The sequence below is a fragment of the Sciurus carolinensis genome, chromosome 4 (genome assembly GCF_902686445.1).
Source record: "Sciurus carolinensis chromosome 4, mSciCar1.2, whole genome shotgun sequence".
Taxonomy (NCBI): Eukaryota; Metazoa; Chordata; class Mammalia; order Rodentia; family Sciuridae; genus Sciurus; species Sciurus carolinensis.
In genome coordinates, this window is record NC_062216.1 from 82,155,325 (window position 1) to 82,174,581 (window position 19,257).

Sequence of the window (19,257 nt, forward strand, 5' to 3'; positions counted from 1 at the left end):
CCCTATTTTTGCCTCCCATGCTTGGAGACAATGGGAAATAAAAGTTACTTTTGTCTTGCAATTTGTCCCTATCTTAAGCTGACTCTCATTTGGACTTGATTTCTGAAGGAAATTTTGGCTTCTGCTCATTCTTGACTAAATGGTCACACTGTCCATTGCCTATATGTCTGAGCAATACAGTTAAAAGAGCCCAGTTATGCCTTTGGATTGAAGAAAACAGCCCACTTCCTTGGGAGAAACTTCAACTGACTTGTGACAGGTCAGGCATTCACATTATGAGAGTATATTGACACTCAGACTAAAGAGTGTGATACACAGAGAAAACCTGGCTTAGTTAGGAAATGCAGGTGACCCAATAGAGATAGAATGTTCTTTGTTTAAATACACCAATTAGAGACAGTATGAGCACCCAGTCACCCATTTATATATTCAATAAATATTTCTGAGTGCACGTTATGTCCCTAGTTAGACACATGGTATACCCAAGTCAAGTGGAGAAATCATGGAACATGGTCAGGAGGCCTGAGTTCTACTTCTGGACCAAATCAGTACCTGGTGGTGTGATTCTGGGCTTCTCTTCTCCCATACTAAAGTAGGAAATTTGGAATAGATGGTTTCTAAATCCTCTAGCAACCTAAATATTATGTAGTATGATGATTTTGAAATTTCCCACAATATACCAATAAAACTGTGAGAATAGCTAGTTTTCATTTACATAATGCTTATTACATGGCACTCTGTATACATGACCCATTTTTAATTTTCATGACAGCTCATAGGAAGAAACTGAAGCTAAGTAATTTAAGTAGTTAAGTAACATGTTTGAGACCTCATAACTGGTAAATCATGGAACTGGGGTCTAAATTCAGGTGTCTGACTCCAAAGCTTTAATCTGCCCCCCAGGGAATATTCTGCCCCGATGTAGTCTTTGATGCAGAATGCCTTCATGATCTTAGGTCTGTCTGGAGACCTCTTTGTAAGCGTGTGTGAGCAGCAGAGTCAGACCTTGCCTCCCTCCTCCTCTGAATGAGGAGCACTGTGGCAAGGAGGGGAGATACCTCAGCACCAGGAGAGCGATGACCAGGAGCAGCACCACAGTCCCCGTGAGTGTGAAGACAGCAATCATCAGGACCTGAGGGCCTATGGCAGGAAAGAGTGGATGACGCATTAGCAGGATCTTTGAGAAGAGAACAAAAGCATCTCAAAGATTCTAGTGGGAGAAGGGACAGAGAAAGCCCTTTTGAAAACATTTCTTTTTTATTAATTGTTTCTTGGTAATATATGGCCCTGTGTCCCAGTCTCTGAAAAATGCTGTGTGGCATGTGCCCAGGGAAAACAGTTTGATTTCAACTCCCCTTGAAGCCCATATTTCTCTTTTATCTCTAACAGAAATAACCAAACTGCTATAGGAACATAAGGTGGTTTCCAGTACACAAATAATTGTAGTGGTAGAAGCCTACCTGCTGTCCTTGAAACCAATATACCCAGCGAGGTTTCAAAGAGGAAGAAATAGACAGTTATTTTTTAAATGCAGAACACATGTTGGAAGAAGAGTCAGTGCAGAATGTTAAATGACAGTGTTGCATGGTTCTTTCCAAACTCTCCAAGTTATTGAGGGAAGTCAGGAATGTGATTTTTGTTATTAGAACACTAGTGTATGGAGTGAATTGAGAGACTCTCAGAAGAGTTAGTGGAATTCAGGAAAATGTGGATACAACTCCAGGAAGCACTGAGGCAGAGTCTGAGAATGTGATGGCCTACGCACAGGTGGAGAAGGACCGCCATTATGAAACCGTACAGGGAAATCAAGGCTCGCACGGGCCACAGTGCACCCCTGTTGGAAAAGGAAGTTAGTGGGTTCAAAATGGAATGGATTCCAAGAAATAGAATTGTGTATGAAGCTGAAAAATAACAGAAATATGGCGAAGACACAATGCTTTCTGTATAAAGAGAGAGAAAAGGAAGGAAGGAAGGAAAGAAGGAAGGAAGGAAGGAAGGAAGGAAGGAAGGAAGGAAGGAAGGAAGGAAAGAAGGAAGGAAGGAAGGAAGGAAGGAAGGAAGGAAGGAAGGAAGGAAAAAAGGAAGGAAGGAAAGAAGGAAGGAAGGAAAGAAGGAAGAGAGGATGGAGGGATCCAACCAGAAATTCTCTGGTGAAAATATTCAAGAAGGGCATAGTCCAAAAATGAAACAAAGTAAAATGCAGCCTGATTTTGAGTATTTTAAAAAAGGAGAGACAATCCTTTTTCTTTTGTGTGGTATAAAAGAGAAGTTTTGGAATCATAAATAAATAAATGTTATCACAGCATACTGTTTAGCTTTGCATAAATATTTACGTCATGATAATGATGAAAATGTTTTTTTACTTCAATTTATAGAATCAACTTATAGGTAAGGACCAAAGGACTATGATATGATTGCCAAATGAATATTAACAATCTTGATAAAGAAAAATGCAGGAGAGTTTGGGAGATGGAAAGGAGGTAGAAGGAATGATTGGGGCACTTACAGCTTTATCTCACAAAGTTGGGGAGCAAGACACTTTATAGTTGACTGAACAACACTAGAAACTCGAGTATACTAATTAAATGCACCTAATAAATATACTGACCAAAAAGATTGTATTGAGAAGTGAGAAGGCTAGTGAAGAAGAACTAAATCTTAATTCACCGAAGATAGATAAAATCTAAAGCTTTAAATCAAGAAAAATGTTATTTAGAAATATACTGAAGAATTGAGAGACTGGGGACACACAGAGGTGGGACTAGGCATGCTCACCTTCCACTACGAACATCTCTTCTACTGGACTGAAAAATCACATGTAAGAACTTTTCTTTGCTAAAAATATAATTAATGAAAGTGCCCTACAGAGGAAACACCAAGATCTCTCTATTAAAGTAGCGCCCCTCCCTGCTGTTTTCTGTCATGGCCCCATGACATAAAGTCCATGATCTACTTATTGGATCCTGTACCTTTAGCCCACAGCAGGCCTGGGACCTGGCAAAATGTCAATTGAAAATGACTGAATGAAAAACAATAATCGAATAAAAGTTTGACCCTGCTCATCCTACTGTCTGAGAAGAGGCAAGGGAAAGGAACCCTTTCCAGAGACTAAAATACATAAATTCATGTAAAAAACTAGTATGCTGTTAGACTTTGGTTACATATTGCATGCATTTTATAATATTTTTGTGCCATCACACTATGTCCTAATGAACTAATCCTTTTTTTCTTTTTCTGAAGCAGGGTGCTTATTGTGGGGTTAAATACTGCAGCCCTGTTCTATAATGAGTGCATTTGAAAGGTTTAAGCTTTGCAAAAAATATAACTGCCTCAGACTACCTGTTCTGTGCTAACAGGAAATTTTCAAATGTGAGTTGTAGATTTCTCTCACCTGGACAGAAATAAACTCATACCTTGGAGATGAGGTAACATTATGGGCACATCTATCTTTGGCGATGGTCGTTTGTCACTACGCTCACCACTTCCATCACTACCATTACTACTCCCACTTCTATCACACCAGACAAAAAATAAGAGCAAGTATAAGAAATACAGTTCCAACAGTGCAGATGATGCACTCAGCAGTCTACTGTACATTCCCTGAACTAATGCATGAATCGGAGAGAATGTGGGGGACTCATCTGCCCCATCTGGCTCCAGAAGTATGAACATATCACTGTATTAGATGTAATTATGTCATTTACACATAGTATTTAAATATGCCATATACTATTTAATATAGTTTAAAATTCTACAAGCTTTTTGGTTTCGCTTGTTAGGCGTGTCAGGGTCACCGTAGTTCTAAGGTTAAGCTTTTGCTGCCTTCCTGTGGCTGCTGTGGTTATTACATCCTATTTATCTCTTCCCAAGGAAAGCAGAATTACATTAAAACTGCAAGGTCATATGACGCTATCATTAAACGAAACCCTAAGCCTCCTATTACAACAGAGGAAGAAACGACTTCGAGAAGAGAAGTAAAATGACTGAAATTAACACAGTGTAAATTAGTGCTGGAGTCCAGAGTAGAAATACAGTTATCGCATGTTGTCATTCATTGATTTCAAGGCACTTTGTTGGGATGGGGGTGGGGGTAGGGGGGACAGGAATAAATAATGGACCCTACCTTTTAAAAATATAAAAAGACATGTAAATAAATATGAAAGCCAGGAGTCAGGTAGGGTAAGAGCAAGATAAATAAGATTATTAACCTCCTGGGAAGGAAGCTAAGAAAAAGCTTAGGAAAAGTAAGATTAAAGTTACATCTTGAAATGAGTAAATGTTTGCCAGTTGAATGGGAGAGTAATAAATTCTAGACAGAGGGAATAGCATGAACAAGGACACAGGGGCACAAATTCATACGACCTTCCTTTAAGGAGGTAGGAGGAAGCTGAGAATGGGGAAGGGATTTTCAAGTTAAGAGAAAAGATATGGCTGGAAAAATAGGAAGGTCATGGCATATTGTGCTCTATGCAGTCATTTGGACTTTGTTCTGCAGGTAGAGAGCTGCCAGTAGAAGTGTTGGCAACAGCGCAGTGATGTGACGGGTTGCCTTGGAGGTGGGGACACTGAAGAAGGAAGGCAGCTGGATGTTGCTATAATCCAGGAAGCAGATGACCAGGGCTCTGATGGGGCTAGAACCAGATCTGCATCCTCCACATTGATGTATCGCAGGTGCTTGGGACATGGTCTGGCACTAACTAAATCTTCCTTAAATGAATAACCAGACAATGATGGTATGATATCTAGATGAAATACTCTAATTGGTTGGCAGTAGTGTACACAGAAAAAAAGCCAAGCATGAATTCTTTATTTGTATACGATTTGACTATTCGTATACTTTACTTGTAAAGTGTAAAACTAAATGTAGTAACGGGGAAGTAATGGAAAGCTCTGGCTCAGTTTTCTAGTTAACTGAAGATGATGTGAAGTTGCCCAGGATAACATAATGCCTCTGTGCTCTATAATATGAATATTTCATGTGATCTCTTTTAAGTAAATAATGAGAGCTCTCAAAAATTATTTTTTGAGAAGTTTAACACTTTAAAAATCACAATCCTTCTATTAAATAGCTGAAGACTTAAACACTTCTAAAAACCATACAAAAATTACAAACAACATTGACACAGAGAGCTGTAATTAGGAGAAAGAAAATAATAATTTTAACTCAAGATTACAAAAGGAAGAAGTAGAGAGTTTCAGAAGCGCATGAAAAAAGAGAGAGCTATTTAGAAAGTTATGTTTGGTTTCAAAGTAGGAAGCTTGAAGATGGTTCTAGGACAATAAAGAAAGCCTATTAAAGAAAAGTCAGCTTCACAAAGGAATGACAACAGTTCTGAACTGTTTGTTGTTTAAAAGAATATAATCCCCACCCCTCCTTTTGTACTCTAGTCAACTGCTAATGTCTTGAATAAACCACAGGAATGATTTTGGCCAAAATTGACTGATACAGTGAAAGAGAACTAGAACATTACAGCTTTGACATAAGCAAGCCCAGTGAAGCAGAAATGCTCCCCCTAAGGTAGATTGAACTTTTAGAATTTCTGGCTCCAGAGCAGGGCTGGGTTAGAAATATTTTTAGCTTATAATTTTTAATGCTTTTAATAACAAGCAAATAGAGTCAGTGGAAAAAACTGAAAATTCTGAAAAATATTAAAAAAAAATATATATCTTCCAGGATTCTACTCAGTAGTTACCACTGTTAAAATTTTAGCCTGTTTCTTTACAATCATCTTCCTCCTTTTCTTTCCTTTTCTTCTCTCTTTTTTTTTTAATACCTGGGATTGAACCCAAGGGTGTTCAAACACTGAGCCACATCCCCAGCCTTTTTTTTTTTTTTTTTTTTTAATATTTTATTTTTAGACAGGATCTCACTAAGTTGCTTAGGGCCTTGCTAAGTTGCTGAGGCTGGTTTTGAACTTGAGATCCTCCTGCCTCAGACTCCCTAATCCATGGGATTACAGGCATGTGCCACCATTTCTGCACATTGTTTAATGAAGTTAGGATCCCAACATCATAAGTTTCCTATCATTTAAAATTCTCTGCAAATAATTTTTTTTTTCGGTGCTGAGGATTGAACCCAGGGTTTTGTGCTTTTGAGGCAAGCACTCTACCAACTGAGTTTTATCCCCAATCCTGCAAATAATTATTTTAATTGGTTACATGATGCTCCACTTATGAATGTCTCGTAATTTTCTAAAAAATGTATTAATGATATTTATACTTTGTTTTTTCATCTTTGGGTGTATTTGTCTAAATGTAAGATTTTTTTCCTGAAGATGATTTAACAATATGGAATTACTGATCATCATGCTAAGCCCTGGCCAACCCAGTCATGAACAGAATGTTCCTACACTTTATGGCCCAGGAGATAACTGTCCTGCCCAACCCACTGATGATCAATGTCACAAAGTTGCCTTGCATCTTGCCTGGGTACAGCCGAGTCACGTTAGGGCTTTTCGTGATGGAGAGAATCTCATCTGATTTGGGTGAGTAACCTTCACTATAACTGAAATGTATGTCCTAGGAAGGAATAGGAGACATAACGGGGGACCATAATCACCAGCCACACCTCAGCTTGATAGAGTATGTATTCCTTGATGAAGTAGGTGTCCTTTGAGCTTTTTGCAATAAAATGTAAATGGAGTAAAAATACACATCTCCCTCTCATTTTTGCCAATTGCCAAACTTAGATTTCTATGGAATAATTTATGTTCAAGGGTATAACACATTTTTAAAGATGGGTCTAGCAAAATTAAAATAGGGGTATTTTCAGTGCTTAATCAGAACTCTAATGTAATTCATTGTTCAGGGAAGTAAAGGCTACATTTACAAACCTGGAAAATTTAGTTGGAATAATCATAATCATAATCATAATCATAAACTAACCTCATCAACCATATAGTTTGCTCTTCTTACCAGAAAAATAATTTCAGGGAAAGGAAATTCACCCAGAATATCTTACCCCGGCCTGGAATATCATTAGGAAGTTTATGGTTCTTCCAGATGAATGTGGGGTTCGTGTCCATTGGGGTGGTACTATTCGTATGTGTGTCATAAGTCAAAAGCACCTTGTACTGTGTCAGGGCACAAAAAAAGAAAAAAGATGAACAGATAAGGTCAGCTGTTTTGCCCAATGATATTTGCATTTAATAATAATACTTCTCACTGGCACAAGGTGGTTGTAACAAGCTTGGAACTAGTTAGGATCTGTTTATTGGTTCATGGCATGAGCATGGATTTAAGTTCCAGGTGGGTCAATTAGTTTTATATTTCTTTAAAGTTCTGCACTATACCATTAGCCCCTGCCTAACACAGTTATTTTGATTCTTTAGAAAACTAGTTCACATCATTCATTTTACCAATGTTAAAACAGAGGACAAGAAAAATTAAATGGCAACTCCAAGTCACACGACACGTGGTCACCAATGTTTTCCACAATATTAAACTTCTTTTGGAAACCATCTTGAGAAAGCCACAAAGCTAAAATCCATTTTACATGCCACAGGGTCCTGAGATAATTCTACATTTCTTAAATTCTATCAATTTCACAATTTTTTAATCTCTTCTATCCTATTAGGTCCCTCACATGACATTAATTCATTACTATGATAAAAGATTTATTTTTCAAGTAATCTGCTAAAAGAAATATAAAAAGGTATATTCTTAAATTATTATTACAAATATTGAGACATTTTATAAGAGATGTTGGGAAAAAAAAATCCTTCTAAATTTACTGCCATTACCTCAACATATTCTAGACAGAATATTTGCATTTTCAAAACTTTACTCTTGAGAGCAAAATATATAATTATATACATTGAGGATAGGAAATATCTTATTTATTAGGACATGGCATATGGGGTCTGTACTGAAAACTACCTTGAAAGGGACTATCATCTCCATAGCTCTGTTTTGAGAATTAATCCCTGGTTTTCCCAACTATACATGTTATATAATACAATTGAAAGCATTAGATTATTGAAAACTTAAACCGAATTTACTTTTAGAGAGAATAAGTGGAGAGAGCAAAGTTTTTCACTTTGCGAAGTTGTCTGAGGCTGAGATATCACACATTTGCCTGCCTTTCTCTGTGGGACATGTGGACATTATCCCAGGAGCAAATAACTTGGAGGAGGATGTAGATATCTTTGTAGTTCCTATTAGTGACTGAAGAATTGAGCAGATCCAATTTTAAGGTATTCCCATGGACTGTATTCCAAAAATAGCATTATATTAAAGATTCAATATAGTAATTAAAAATTGTTGATTACTTCTCTGAAATTTCTGGTTCACTTTTCTCAAACTGCACATTTTTTCTCTAGCTTTTTACATTTGCAATTATAGATATCTTTTGCAAAGCTAGGTTAATACACACACACACACACTCAATATAAAGCATGTCATAACGTTCACTCTGGAAAATGAAAAAAATGTATGACTTTTTCTCTTAGATTCCCAGTAATATCAGAACCTGATCTGTTGAGGGAAAAGCGTTTTATTGACCACTTGGTTGGATGAAACAGTGACTTTCAAAGTTTGGATGGACACAACTTCGGATGACATAAAGTGGGGTGTTTGTTTTTAAATTAAATGTTGATCTGCTGTCAACCAGGTGCTGGATAAAAAGCTAAGCACTGAAGAGATGGAGAACTGAGTGCAACCCACTCCCTTTCTTTAAAGGAACTTGTATATAGGTAAGGAAAAAAGAAATATATAATGTAAATAAAGGCAAAACATTAGGGGCTGAATATGTATGCCCAAGGAATGCACAGGTCATGATTTTCCTGGGAGTTCAGATGGAGAGAACAGAGACTAGCTCACAGAAATCTTGAGTAGTGAAAATGAATAAACAATTCTGGGGAGAGACTTATTATCTTCTCATTGATATTCCATGAATATGCTGATCCTTAAATTAATCTATTTTAGATGGTTTTAAATATATATATGTATGCATGTGTGTATATATATTCATATACACATATTCACACACACATACGTATGGAGAGTAAAAAGAATTGATAATCTGAGTAATTTTCTATGGTCTAAAATGCTTAACGAATGCTGCCCCAAGTGGGGTATACTTATAAAATTGAAATGAACTACCTTCGGATTCTAAGCTAACTTCTCCAATTGCTTCGCTATCAGCTCTCTTCCAGGTTATGCCTGCTCACCCAGTGGCAACAGCATCTCCTTATGTTTCCTGATAAACTATCGGACATACCTTCTTGCTGTCCACAGAGGCATACAGAAGCGCCATAGTACTGTCAATATCCCCGCAGTCATCCAAAGTCACAGGACCTGTATAGCCTAGGGCAAAATCAGAGAGCATTTAGACGCCACTGTTGACTTCTTGCTGGAAACCAGTTGGAGACCGACAATCTAAAATGATTTCAAATAGCTCTATTTCAAGTTTACTGAAAAGTTGTTAACCTTAATGTTCTTGTCAAAGGGCACCTGAATTGGTTCTTGACCTGAGATTTCCGAAGGATATTTTTATGGGAGATGTTATTCATTTGGAGAGAAAAATCTTTTTCCTTGCATTTTAGGACGGCATTAAATGTAATCAGTTAATAAATTGCTCAATTATTAGTGCCAAACTTTTGCTAAGAGTATTTACCAACCTAGTAGCATAGTGTATAAACCAATACTCAGTCTAACTTAGATTTGTAAAAAGAACAAAATTCCTTCACTATCATTTATTATCTGAAGACATTGAAAAAAATCATTTAAGTTTACCGAGTTTCAATTTTTCATCTATGAAATAATAGCTGTGTAAGATGAAGCTATTAAATGACTGTTTGGATTTTAAAAATGATCAAATCAATTTCACATGGTTCAACAAATATCTAACATTTATTTCATGTTTATTATCAATCATCTCTGTGCGACGTCTTTTCAATGAAGTCATTATTTCATCCTCCACAGACTACCATGATATAGAAACTGCTATTATTTCTCTTTTATTGATAAGAAATAATTTATTGGTTGAATTCAGAGATACTAAGTAATCTGATCAGGATCATAAAGCTGGTAGGTTGTTAAACTTAGACTGAAATAAATGTCTGCTGACTGAGTCTGTGCTAGTGGCTGTTAGGATGCTTGACCACGATCATGGAGGTGAGAGGATTAAGAATGCACCTCGGTGCCTGGTAGAACTTGGGACACGTGCAAGGATCAATAAATGATTCTCTCTCCCTCCCTGCTTCTTCAGGGGAGTGAAATGGTCACTTCTTATCATTGTCATAAGCCACAACCCCTGGTGCAGCCCTCAGATCTAGTGCTAGGCATCTTCTGCCCTCTGAAGCCAACAGAAGACTCTCTGTGCAGTTGCACAAAGGTTTTCTAGAGTAAGACTCTAAAGGCAAGTTAGAGAAAACAAATATTTACTTATTTATTTATTTTGTGGTGCTGGGGATTGAACCCAGGGCCTTGTTCATGTGGGGCAAACATTCTACCAATTGAGTTATATTCCCAGCCTAAAAACAAATATTTAAAAGGAAATTTCTAGATAAGAGCTGGAAAATGAAAAGTGGGAATTTGGATAGGGGCTTGTGAATAAAGGCAGTCAACCCAGCAGTTTGGAGGGGCATGTGTTGTTTTGGATGGTATTGTTATGAGGGGTTTTCATAGTTATAGGTTTAACAGAGTCCTGGATCCTTGAGGGATAGAAAGGCAGGTGTGAAGAATCAAAATCAGACTGCAAATATTTCTCTTCTTGCTAGTCCCCGAGCACAACCAGGATACCACTGCTCTAAATGCCTTGTGAAGAACTCATTCATAAGTACAGGGCCTGAGCTACATCTTACTCTGTGATACCCAAAGGTTCTGAAAGTCTGCTGCATAAACTTGTGTGTAGTTATCTGTAGTGGCATTCCAAAAGTTGATGCAATGATATTTGTCCCCAAATGAGTTCAAAGGTCTTAGATCTTGAACCATCAATTGCCACCACCACCCCCAGCCCCATTTCCCAAAGCCCACATCTCTTCAGTTGTGCTGTTTGCTTATAGGAGACCAGTACCTGGAAAAGTGAGATTCCTGAAAGCATGTGCAAATTTGGGAGTGGCAATAGCTTCTCCATTCTCAAGAAATATCTTCAGCATGTGCCCAAAAAGCAAGGTTCCATCCAAGTAAGCAAGTGCAAAGTCATTTTTTCTCTGAATAAGAAAGGAAAATCTTAAAATGGATCCCAAAAAAAGAGATTCTGCTCTGGAGCCTGCAGCAAAATGTTCTTGGGATCAGTAGGTCATTGGAAAGGTAAAGGCATATTTGGGGAATTAGAAAGATGATATTAAAGGAAACTTCTGGAAAACCCTCCCCTGGGTCAGTGTTCTTTGTTATCCAGTGTCATAATTCTGTTTTCTCCAGGGATTAATGAAACAAGAATACTCCTTTAGGGAAGTACCTACAAGCAGTTATATACTTCCTTTCCATGATGACAAAATATATAACTGCAGCCAGAAAAGTCAACATAAAGCATTTCATGATTCTTAAAAGATTTTATAAAATAATACTTGCTCATAGTTTAATGTTTCATTAAAGTGCAAAACGAGAAACACACACACACACACACACACACACACACACACACACACACAGCCCCTGTCTTTAAGAATCTGAATTGTCATGAGCAGTTTTGATGGGAAAATACCACTGAACTTGCTTTGAGGACAATTCTGACTAGGTATTACTTCAGCCCCCAAATGTCTGCCCTGGGGAGAATAATGGACAGGTCAGAATTCCCCTACTTCTGTGTTTGTTGTGTGGTATTCCTGCCAGAATTGGGCTGTGAATTAACACTCCTGCCCCACCAAGACCAAGGGGTTCTTTTACGTTAGGCATTTTGGCCTGCCTGTCTATGAAGAATCATGTTTGAATCTTGTTTACAAGAAGCAATGCTATTTCTCTGCACCCCAAATTATATTTGCTAGAAAATAAAAAAGGAAAAATAAAGCCCATTTTATTGGTTTCAGTTTCTTTTGCTGAAATCATCATTTCCAGAGATGAAAAGGATTCAGTTAAGATCTAGCCTAGAAAGAGGTTGCAGCTCCTAGTTTTGGCAGGATCATAAATTGGACAGCTAGTACAGTGGTATTCTTGGAGGTGACCAACTTTCCTTACAATTTTTTGGGTCTCCCCCTCAACTTGCCATCCCAAAGTTGTTCAGGGTCCCCAGGATTGCCCCTTTGCCAGCCTCTCTCAACTGTCTTTTAGAACAGGAAGCATCCAACAAACTTAACCACATTAAATTCTAACAACTAAGTCCAGTGTGCTATTAGGATCAGGGGTTCTGTATCACAAGAAGGTGATCATGATTAAATGTCCAAATGGAGAAAACTGTACTGGGACAAATGTTCAGATGAGATACTATGATAATAAGACAAATTTGGATATGGTCAACTTCATTACAGTGGATTGTACTGTCTTAACCTAGGAAAACATACCTCTAAAGGTAGAATTTGGTATCAGTGACAAGAGAAAATTGCTTTAGAATGTAGGGAATTTTCCAGTAACCCTTCTTTATTTTACTCTACTTAATTTCTACCTTCCCTAAGTGGAGGACTGGCTCTCAATAGCAGGGCTTCCTGTCTTTCTGTGTGGTCACTTTCATGCTGATGTTGCCAAAGCATATTCTGTGGTATTGGTTTAGAGTCCAGCACAGTGACTGCCTGAGAGCTTTGGTAGGAATCCTGCTTTTGAAAAATGCTGAAACCGTACTTGGTCTCAGTTAACATTTGTTGAGTGAATTGGATCAAGTAAAGATAATTTCAAATGTAAATATTGGGGTCCCAAATGGGAGAATATAATTATTTTATCTATGTTATTTTTAATAAACACACACACACACACACACACACACACACACAGAGCTTACCGGTAAAAAACTCTTGGAGAAAGAGGTATTTATCATGGAGTTTCCAGGAGGCAGTGTCAGAACAAGGACATTTTTCATATAATCAGGGGCGATGGCATTGTCCTCAAAGTAGTAGTCACTATAATAAAGAGCACATGTTCCTCATAAAAATTAAATTCCTCCCAAAACTGAGTTGCGTCTTCTACAATTCATACAAACTATACCATCAACCTGGAAAATACTTTAAAACATTTTTTCCAGTAATCTACAAATTTTTTTACCTCCCCCAGATAGATGTGTTTCCCTCTACACTTGCTAAAATGAATGAGAGAACTTAAGCCACTGTAATTAACATAAGAAAATGGAAAAGAAAATCTGAATGCAGGTATGTCTTTGAGGGAAATTTTTGGGCTCTGGACATGTGAACCAATAATTACTCCTAAGGCTTAATGACCCTGGGTTTATACCAGGAAACTTTTTTAAGTGCTCTTAACAATTTAGAGATATTGGATATGGTACAAAGAAATATTATCATTAAACTTACTTTCCAGATAGTGAAGCATAAGCATAAAAAGTAAACATTTTCTTGACAGGTGGGACAGTAGCTCATTAACCCTTATATCATCAGCTCCTGGACTACACTTTACACACTGTAGTCTCTTGATACTATCTGAGATTGCTCTGAAAATTATATGGTTCCTATATTTCCTTATCATTTGGGTGTTCTAAAATGCAAAAAAAATCTAACATGATCAAACGCCTATCCCTAGGGTGATCATCATTTAATGTTTAAACATCTCTGTGCTAAGGACTATGTCAACTCCTTTGCTTGTATTATCATCTCTAATCCTAATTGGACACATACAAAGTGGACATTTTAATTGTCATTTTACAAATGAGAAGATTTCATCTCAATATGCTAATACTCAAGAGGCAAAAGAACCAGAAGCACCGGAATTAGAATTTGAACACAAATTAGGTCTATGTTTGAATCTCACAATGTTCTTGAAACTTAGCCAGGTGTCCTTTGGGAGTAGTCACAAAGGAAAGCTAGGATTTTAGCAGCTGATGGAGGGTTTGCTGAAAGTAAAACTATACTACCTGGGCTACACTGAAGACAAAGCAGTCACTGAAATTAATGTGCTGGTGGGAGTGAAATGTTGATAACTTTGCCTTTTTTCCTATACTTCTATAGCCAAAAGGTTAGATTATTTATCTTCATGAACATCTAGCTGTGAAACAGGTCTGTGCTCATTTCCCTTCACACTATGAAAAGTACTTTAAGTGTGGGAGTAATGACTAGGCAAATATGGGGTCTGAATGCCGACAGGTAGTGATTAATGGTCCAGTCAGATAAGTAAAGTCACATGATTCAGCTCATGGGACAAGGAGCACAAGCACGCCAGCAACACCCCCTTTTATGCTTAGTATAACTCAGATATTACTTTGGTACTTGTTAATAGGGTTTCCAGCCATATTAGCAAATGAGTGCTAAAAATATATACAGAATGTAATCAAAGGTGGTTTCTATTCTTCAGAATTCATAGTGCAGAAAAAGGACAGAGCAATCACTTTGTGGCGATCTTTCCTTCTGCATTTCTCTGGGATTGAGAACAGAAAGCATCCAACAAATTTAATCACATTAAGGTACAAAGACTAAGTTCAATGTGTTCTGCATTACAATAAGGAGATGGTGATTTGATGCCCAGGTGGAGGCCCTTTTTCTGGAACAAATGACCAACCTTATAGGATGCTAGGACAACAGGAACAAACTAGTACTCTCCTGGGAAAATCCAGACAAGGGTCAACTTGATTATAATGGAGTACAATGTCTTATCTAGATACTGTAGTCCCAAAGAAGTGCAGAAGAAAATATTGTCTTAGAAGGCAAGGAGTAATTTTACAAATCAGATCTATATAGCCTAAACTTTACTCTTAACAAAGGTTCCAGAAATAAAAGTAAAATAGGGCCAAATGCCATTAGCAACTGAAGAAAATGAAATGAGGCCCACATTCCCAGAAATAATAATATTAAATTATTAATTGATTTATCTTTTCCTAGACAAAGAAAGACCTTAAAATTAGTGTGGAAATCAGGATCCTAGGTTGGTAAGTAGGCCTCATGGATGAATGAACTTGTGGGTTTAATGGATCTTTAATAAAAGTTTTGCATTCAAACTTGATAAAGGTATCAAAGGACTCGATCTCTGCTAAGATCACAATTGATTAAATAAGAATGAGGGTGTGAATAAAACTTTAGTTCAAACACTATCATCACCTTGAACCTCATAAGAGGCTATGCAAAGAGCAAGTGTCTTCTGGAAGTCTTTGGTGTACTTCCTTTTTGAAAGGAGGAGGGTCCCTCTAGGTATGATGTACCTACTTGAATAGATCCACTAGGATAATGACAGTGTCTTCAGCCACTTCCTGGTCACCCTTCAGGTTGTTGAAGGTGTCAGGTGTACCACACATAACAATCACTGGAGAAGAGAAAGCAAGACAAGAAGAGAAATACATGATGATCTACACAAGACTGGGAGAAAACCAGTTTTTTGAATTTGAATCCAATATTCCATATCACATTTTTTAAAGATTAATACCAATTCCCCAAATCTCACTCCCTTTTTCATTTATAGTTATGGAGTCAGAATAGGACTACATGGAATCTTTAAAAATCTTCTGGTCCATTCCCTTAATTTCATAGATTTAGAGAGACTGAAGCCAAAAGCCAAAGGGGTCATTTGATTGGGAGATGTCGAAGAGAGTTCTTGAGCCGAACTCAGACTGTGAGTGCTTATTCCAGTACACTGAGGTGGAGTCATTAGAAAAGTCATTTTCACAGATAAGTGAAGTGCACCCCACCATTTGTAAAATGGTTGAAAAGATACAGTAAAAGTGACTATGAAAAGAATTTATGAAGTCTTTCTAAGCAACTTTCCTTGGGCTTTGTAACTTTTTCACTTGGAACTCAGTCTTAGATATTTGAGTGACAGGATCCAATCAGAACCTCTACCAGCAATTGCAGCTAGTTATTACCTGAATGTATAGCTTTATGAGGAAGAGGAATTGAGGGAACTTCATTAACCATTTTTATATGCTATTTTGTCCAGTTGAATTGTAAATTACTTAGGAACATGAATAATTTTGTACTTCTCTTGTCATCAGATCTTGGTTAATATTTTGCAACTAGTAAGCTATTAATACAGCAAATTCCTAATCATGACAGTAGATAATTATTTGAGTGATATCCGACAATCTGCCATGCAAGCATCTTTCCTTCTAGGGAATTCCCACAATTGATTCCTGTGCTCTTGATACGTTCTGGTTTATAAGGAGAATTTTGTGGAAAGTGCAATAAATTACCTAATAATTTATGAGGTTGATTTTATACCATTAGCCTTTCACACTTGGCTTCTAACTCACAGGGAAGGTGAGATAAAGAAAGATTAGGAATGTGAGATGATCTTTGCTGCCTTGTAATTTTTCCTGGGCCCATATGTCAATAAATTTATCTTCTCGGTCCCCAGGAGGATCAGGGTTCAGAGCATGTGAGGATTAGTCACAAATTCAATAATATGTTGGATTAAAGTGCACTTAGCAGTTTACCAATGATAGTTTTTGATATCAGTTTAGTTTATAACTTTTATGGATGCTTGCATAATTATCTATACTCATTATGTTAACATATTTATTCAATACTATTTTTGTGTTTTTCTTTCAGAGGATAAGGTTTTAATCAATGAAGGAAACAAAATAATAAAATTGCAAGCAACCAAGGATCTCCTAAATATACAGAATATATATAGGTAATGACAATAATTCTGCAGTGGTAAGTTTGTCAAAATGACTCTGAAGGAGGTGGTAGTCATGAGGAAGAGTCTGGTGAAAAGATTGTCTTCCTATATTTTTACCATTGCTTTTCCTGTTATGATCCACTAAGATATCCCGGAACTGGTCATCTCGTCTCAAGGTGTCCTTGAAGCTGAGTACCTGAGAAAAATAGGAAACTCCAGCCTCCAGAGCATTGAGGTACCTGGTACAAGAAAGGAGAAACTAAGAAGCCGGCTTTGTTTCTTCATGGTCTTCCCATGCCTTTCACTTGTTATTTGCAAATCTGTCCTGGGCTTCATCTAAAATTAATTTCTGCTATTAACACAATTAAGTAGTACACACCATGTTACCATTGGTTTGGACTATAGACAACTAATTTAGTGAAAGTATGGGAGAAGTTTTAGGGGATCTTCATGTGGTATATACAAATAATAGACATTTGATGAGTCCCGTCTACTGGCTTTCTGCTACTTATGGAAGGGAGGATCTACTCTGCTCTACAAATCAGAAACCTTTGAATCTTCAGTCCAAAAACTCAGAGTTGATAGGAATAATTTCTTCTCCTGTGCAAAATGGGTTGTTTTTTTTTTTTTTTTTTTTTTTTTTTTTGTATTCTAAGCTCACTTCAAAGTTTCTAGGGTGATGTCTTAGGGCTGATTCTTATAGTTTCCCAGAGATACATTCCTGTGGTATCCCATATTAGACTTCTGCAAACCTAGGTGGTGCTCTTCCAGGATGCAGAACTAAGCAGCATTCTGGAAGCATAGCCAGTAACCCAACCAAAAGACTTTGCCATTTTTGCTAGAGCTAAGAACTACTTGTAAGCATGGGCAGAATGTATATTGACTGATATCATATCTTACATAGCAGTGTAACTCTGGTTTCCTTTTCTATTATCTATAAAATGGGCATTATAGTACCCATTTCCTTTTCTTCTGAGGATTTACTGTGGAGAATCAATAAAACCAATGTGAACACATTTTCAAAACTAGAAGGAATATTATGAATGATCTATGCTGAGTATTTTTATGATACTTTATTTGCTTTGACATCTTTGTTTTTATTTGTGTGTGCATGTATATGTGTGTGTGTCCATCACAATGCTTCACATCTGATAAGAACCAGGTATCCTGCTATGAGTTTATGGCTTACTTTATGGTAAGTGCCAGCAGATGTTAATGATCCACCTTACCAGAAACAGTCCTCAGTCTCATTGCCATCCTTATAAACATATGAAGAGTTCCAGGAAAAAGGTTTGAATGGCAGATCATTGATCTTCCAAAAGTCAACCAAGAAGTACATCAATTTCCTAGCTGGAGACATCAGCCTGGTTAAGGTTTCTTTATAGTCACATGACAATCCAAAACTTCCAGCTGAAATCATGGGGTAGTTCAATTGGGTGTCAAGGCTATGCCAAGAGGTGAGAAAGAAACCAATACTAGGGTTAACTTAAGCAGCACAAATAAGATCCCTCTTTCACCTTTTCCAGAATGTGCACATAGGGGGCACAAAAGGAACTAGAGTCATTCAAGCAAGGTCCTCATGTACATAGATATCCCTCTCACACAGGTGAATTTAAAAACATGTATTGACCATGTGCTATGTTACCAGCACACTATAGGTGATTTCAGTATTATGCAGATTGGTTACTTTGATTTATTCCTAAACAAGTTGTCATACTCTCTGGGCTGGGAAGGAAGTAGGACTGAAAAATAGAGGTTTGGGCTACCAGGACCATCATAATTGTTTTAAATTCAGAAAAAAACGCTTTTTTGCATTTTCTTCCACATATTGCCTTCCTTCCAGCTCTGCAACGGACCACTTTTGAGATGAATGGTGGCAGTTGATTTTTCCTTTCTTGCTTAGCACAAGGAACCCTTCTTGTAGTTCTTTAAACATATCAAGCTCCATTCTCAGTCAAGACAGATGTCAGGGATGATGTTTCCTGCCTCTTTTCCCTGCTAACTTTTATTCATCCCTCAGGGTCTAAATAAGATATTGCTTTATCAGGGAAATTTCCATTAATACCTAAAGACAGGTAATGATTTGGGTGAGTATATGTGGAATATTTGTCTTCCCCAGTAGACTGCCAGTCCCCTGAAGGCAGTGACCATGCCTGACTTGCTCACCTCAGTCTGCCCGACTCACCTGTCAGTGCTCAATATGTATTTAATGGTGGAAGGAAAGTAACATTCCTTTTCATCCCCTAAGCTGGTTGAAAGGGTTGTTGCATCTCAAACTCCTTGCCTCTCAAACTCGCTATGTTCATGGTTAAATTTGTCTATTATTTTCACTCCTCAAAACTGCTCTTTATCCTGATTTTTTCCTCCATTTCTTTCAGTGTTTTGAGATCTCAAAGCCTTCTATGACTACGTTCCATCCCTCATGTCAACATTCGGTCAATTATCGAATATGATTGATTCTGCCTTTAACTATCTTTAAAGCTCTCCTCCCTTTTCTTGCCCACTGGCTTTTGCTAACCCAGGCCCCTTCTTCTCCCTGTGGACTTTCCTGTCATCAATCTGCCATGTCTTACCTATAGACTGCCACCAATTATTCTTTCCCATGTTGAACTT

General features: G+C 37.4%; 1 protein-coding gene across 1 annotated transcript in view; it reads right to left on the minus strand.

Moving 5' to 3' along the window:
• The window catches only part of Gucy2c (guanylate cyclase 2C), a 68,291-nt gene that overhangs the window by 37,285 nt on the left and 11,749 nt on the right, over positions 1–19,257 (minus strand). Inside the window, exons 4-11 of the mRNA XM_047550397.1 lie at positions 17,874–18,089; positions 16,762–16,883; positions 15,234–15,330; positions 12,872–12,989; positions 11,018–11,153; positions 9,221–9,306; positions 6,962–7,073; positions 1,059–1,140 (exon numbers count right to left, since the gene is read on the minus strand). Of these exons, the coding sequence (XP_047406353.1) occupies positions 1,059–1,140; positions 6,962–7,073; positions 9,221–9,306; positions 11,018–11,153; positions 12,872–12,989; positions 15,234–15,330; positions 16,762–16,883; positions 17,874–18,089 (969 nt within the window). The remainder of the gene's footprint in view (positions 1–1,058; positions 1,141–6,961; positions 7,074–9,220; positions 9,307–11,017; positions 11,154–12,871; positions 12,990–15,233; positions 15,331–16,761; positions 16,884–17,873; positions 18,090–19,257) is intronic.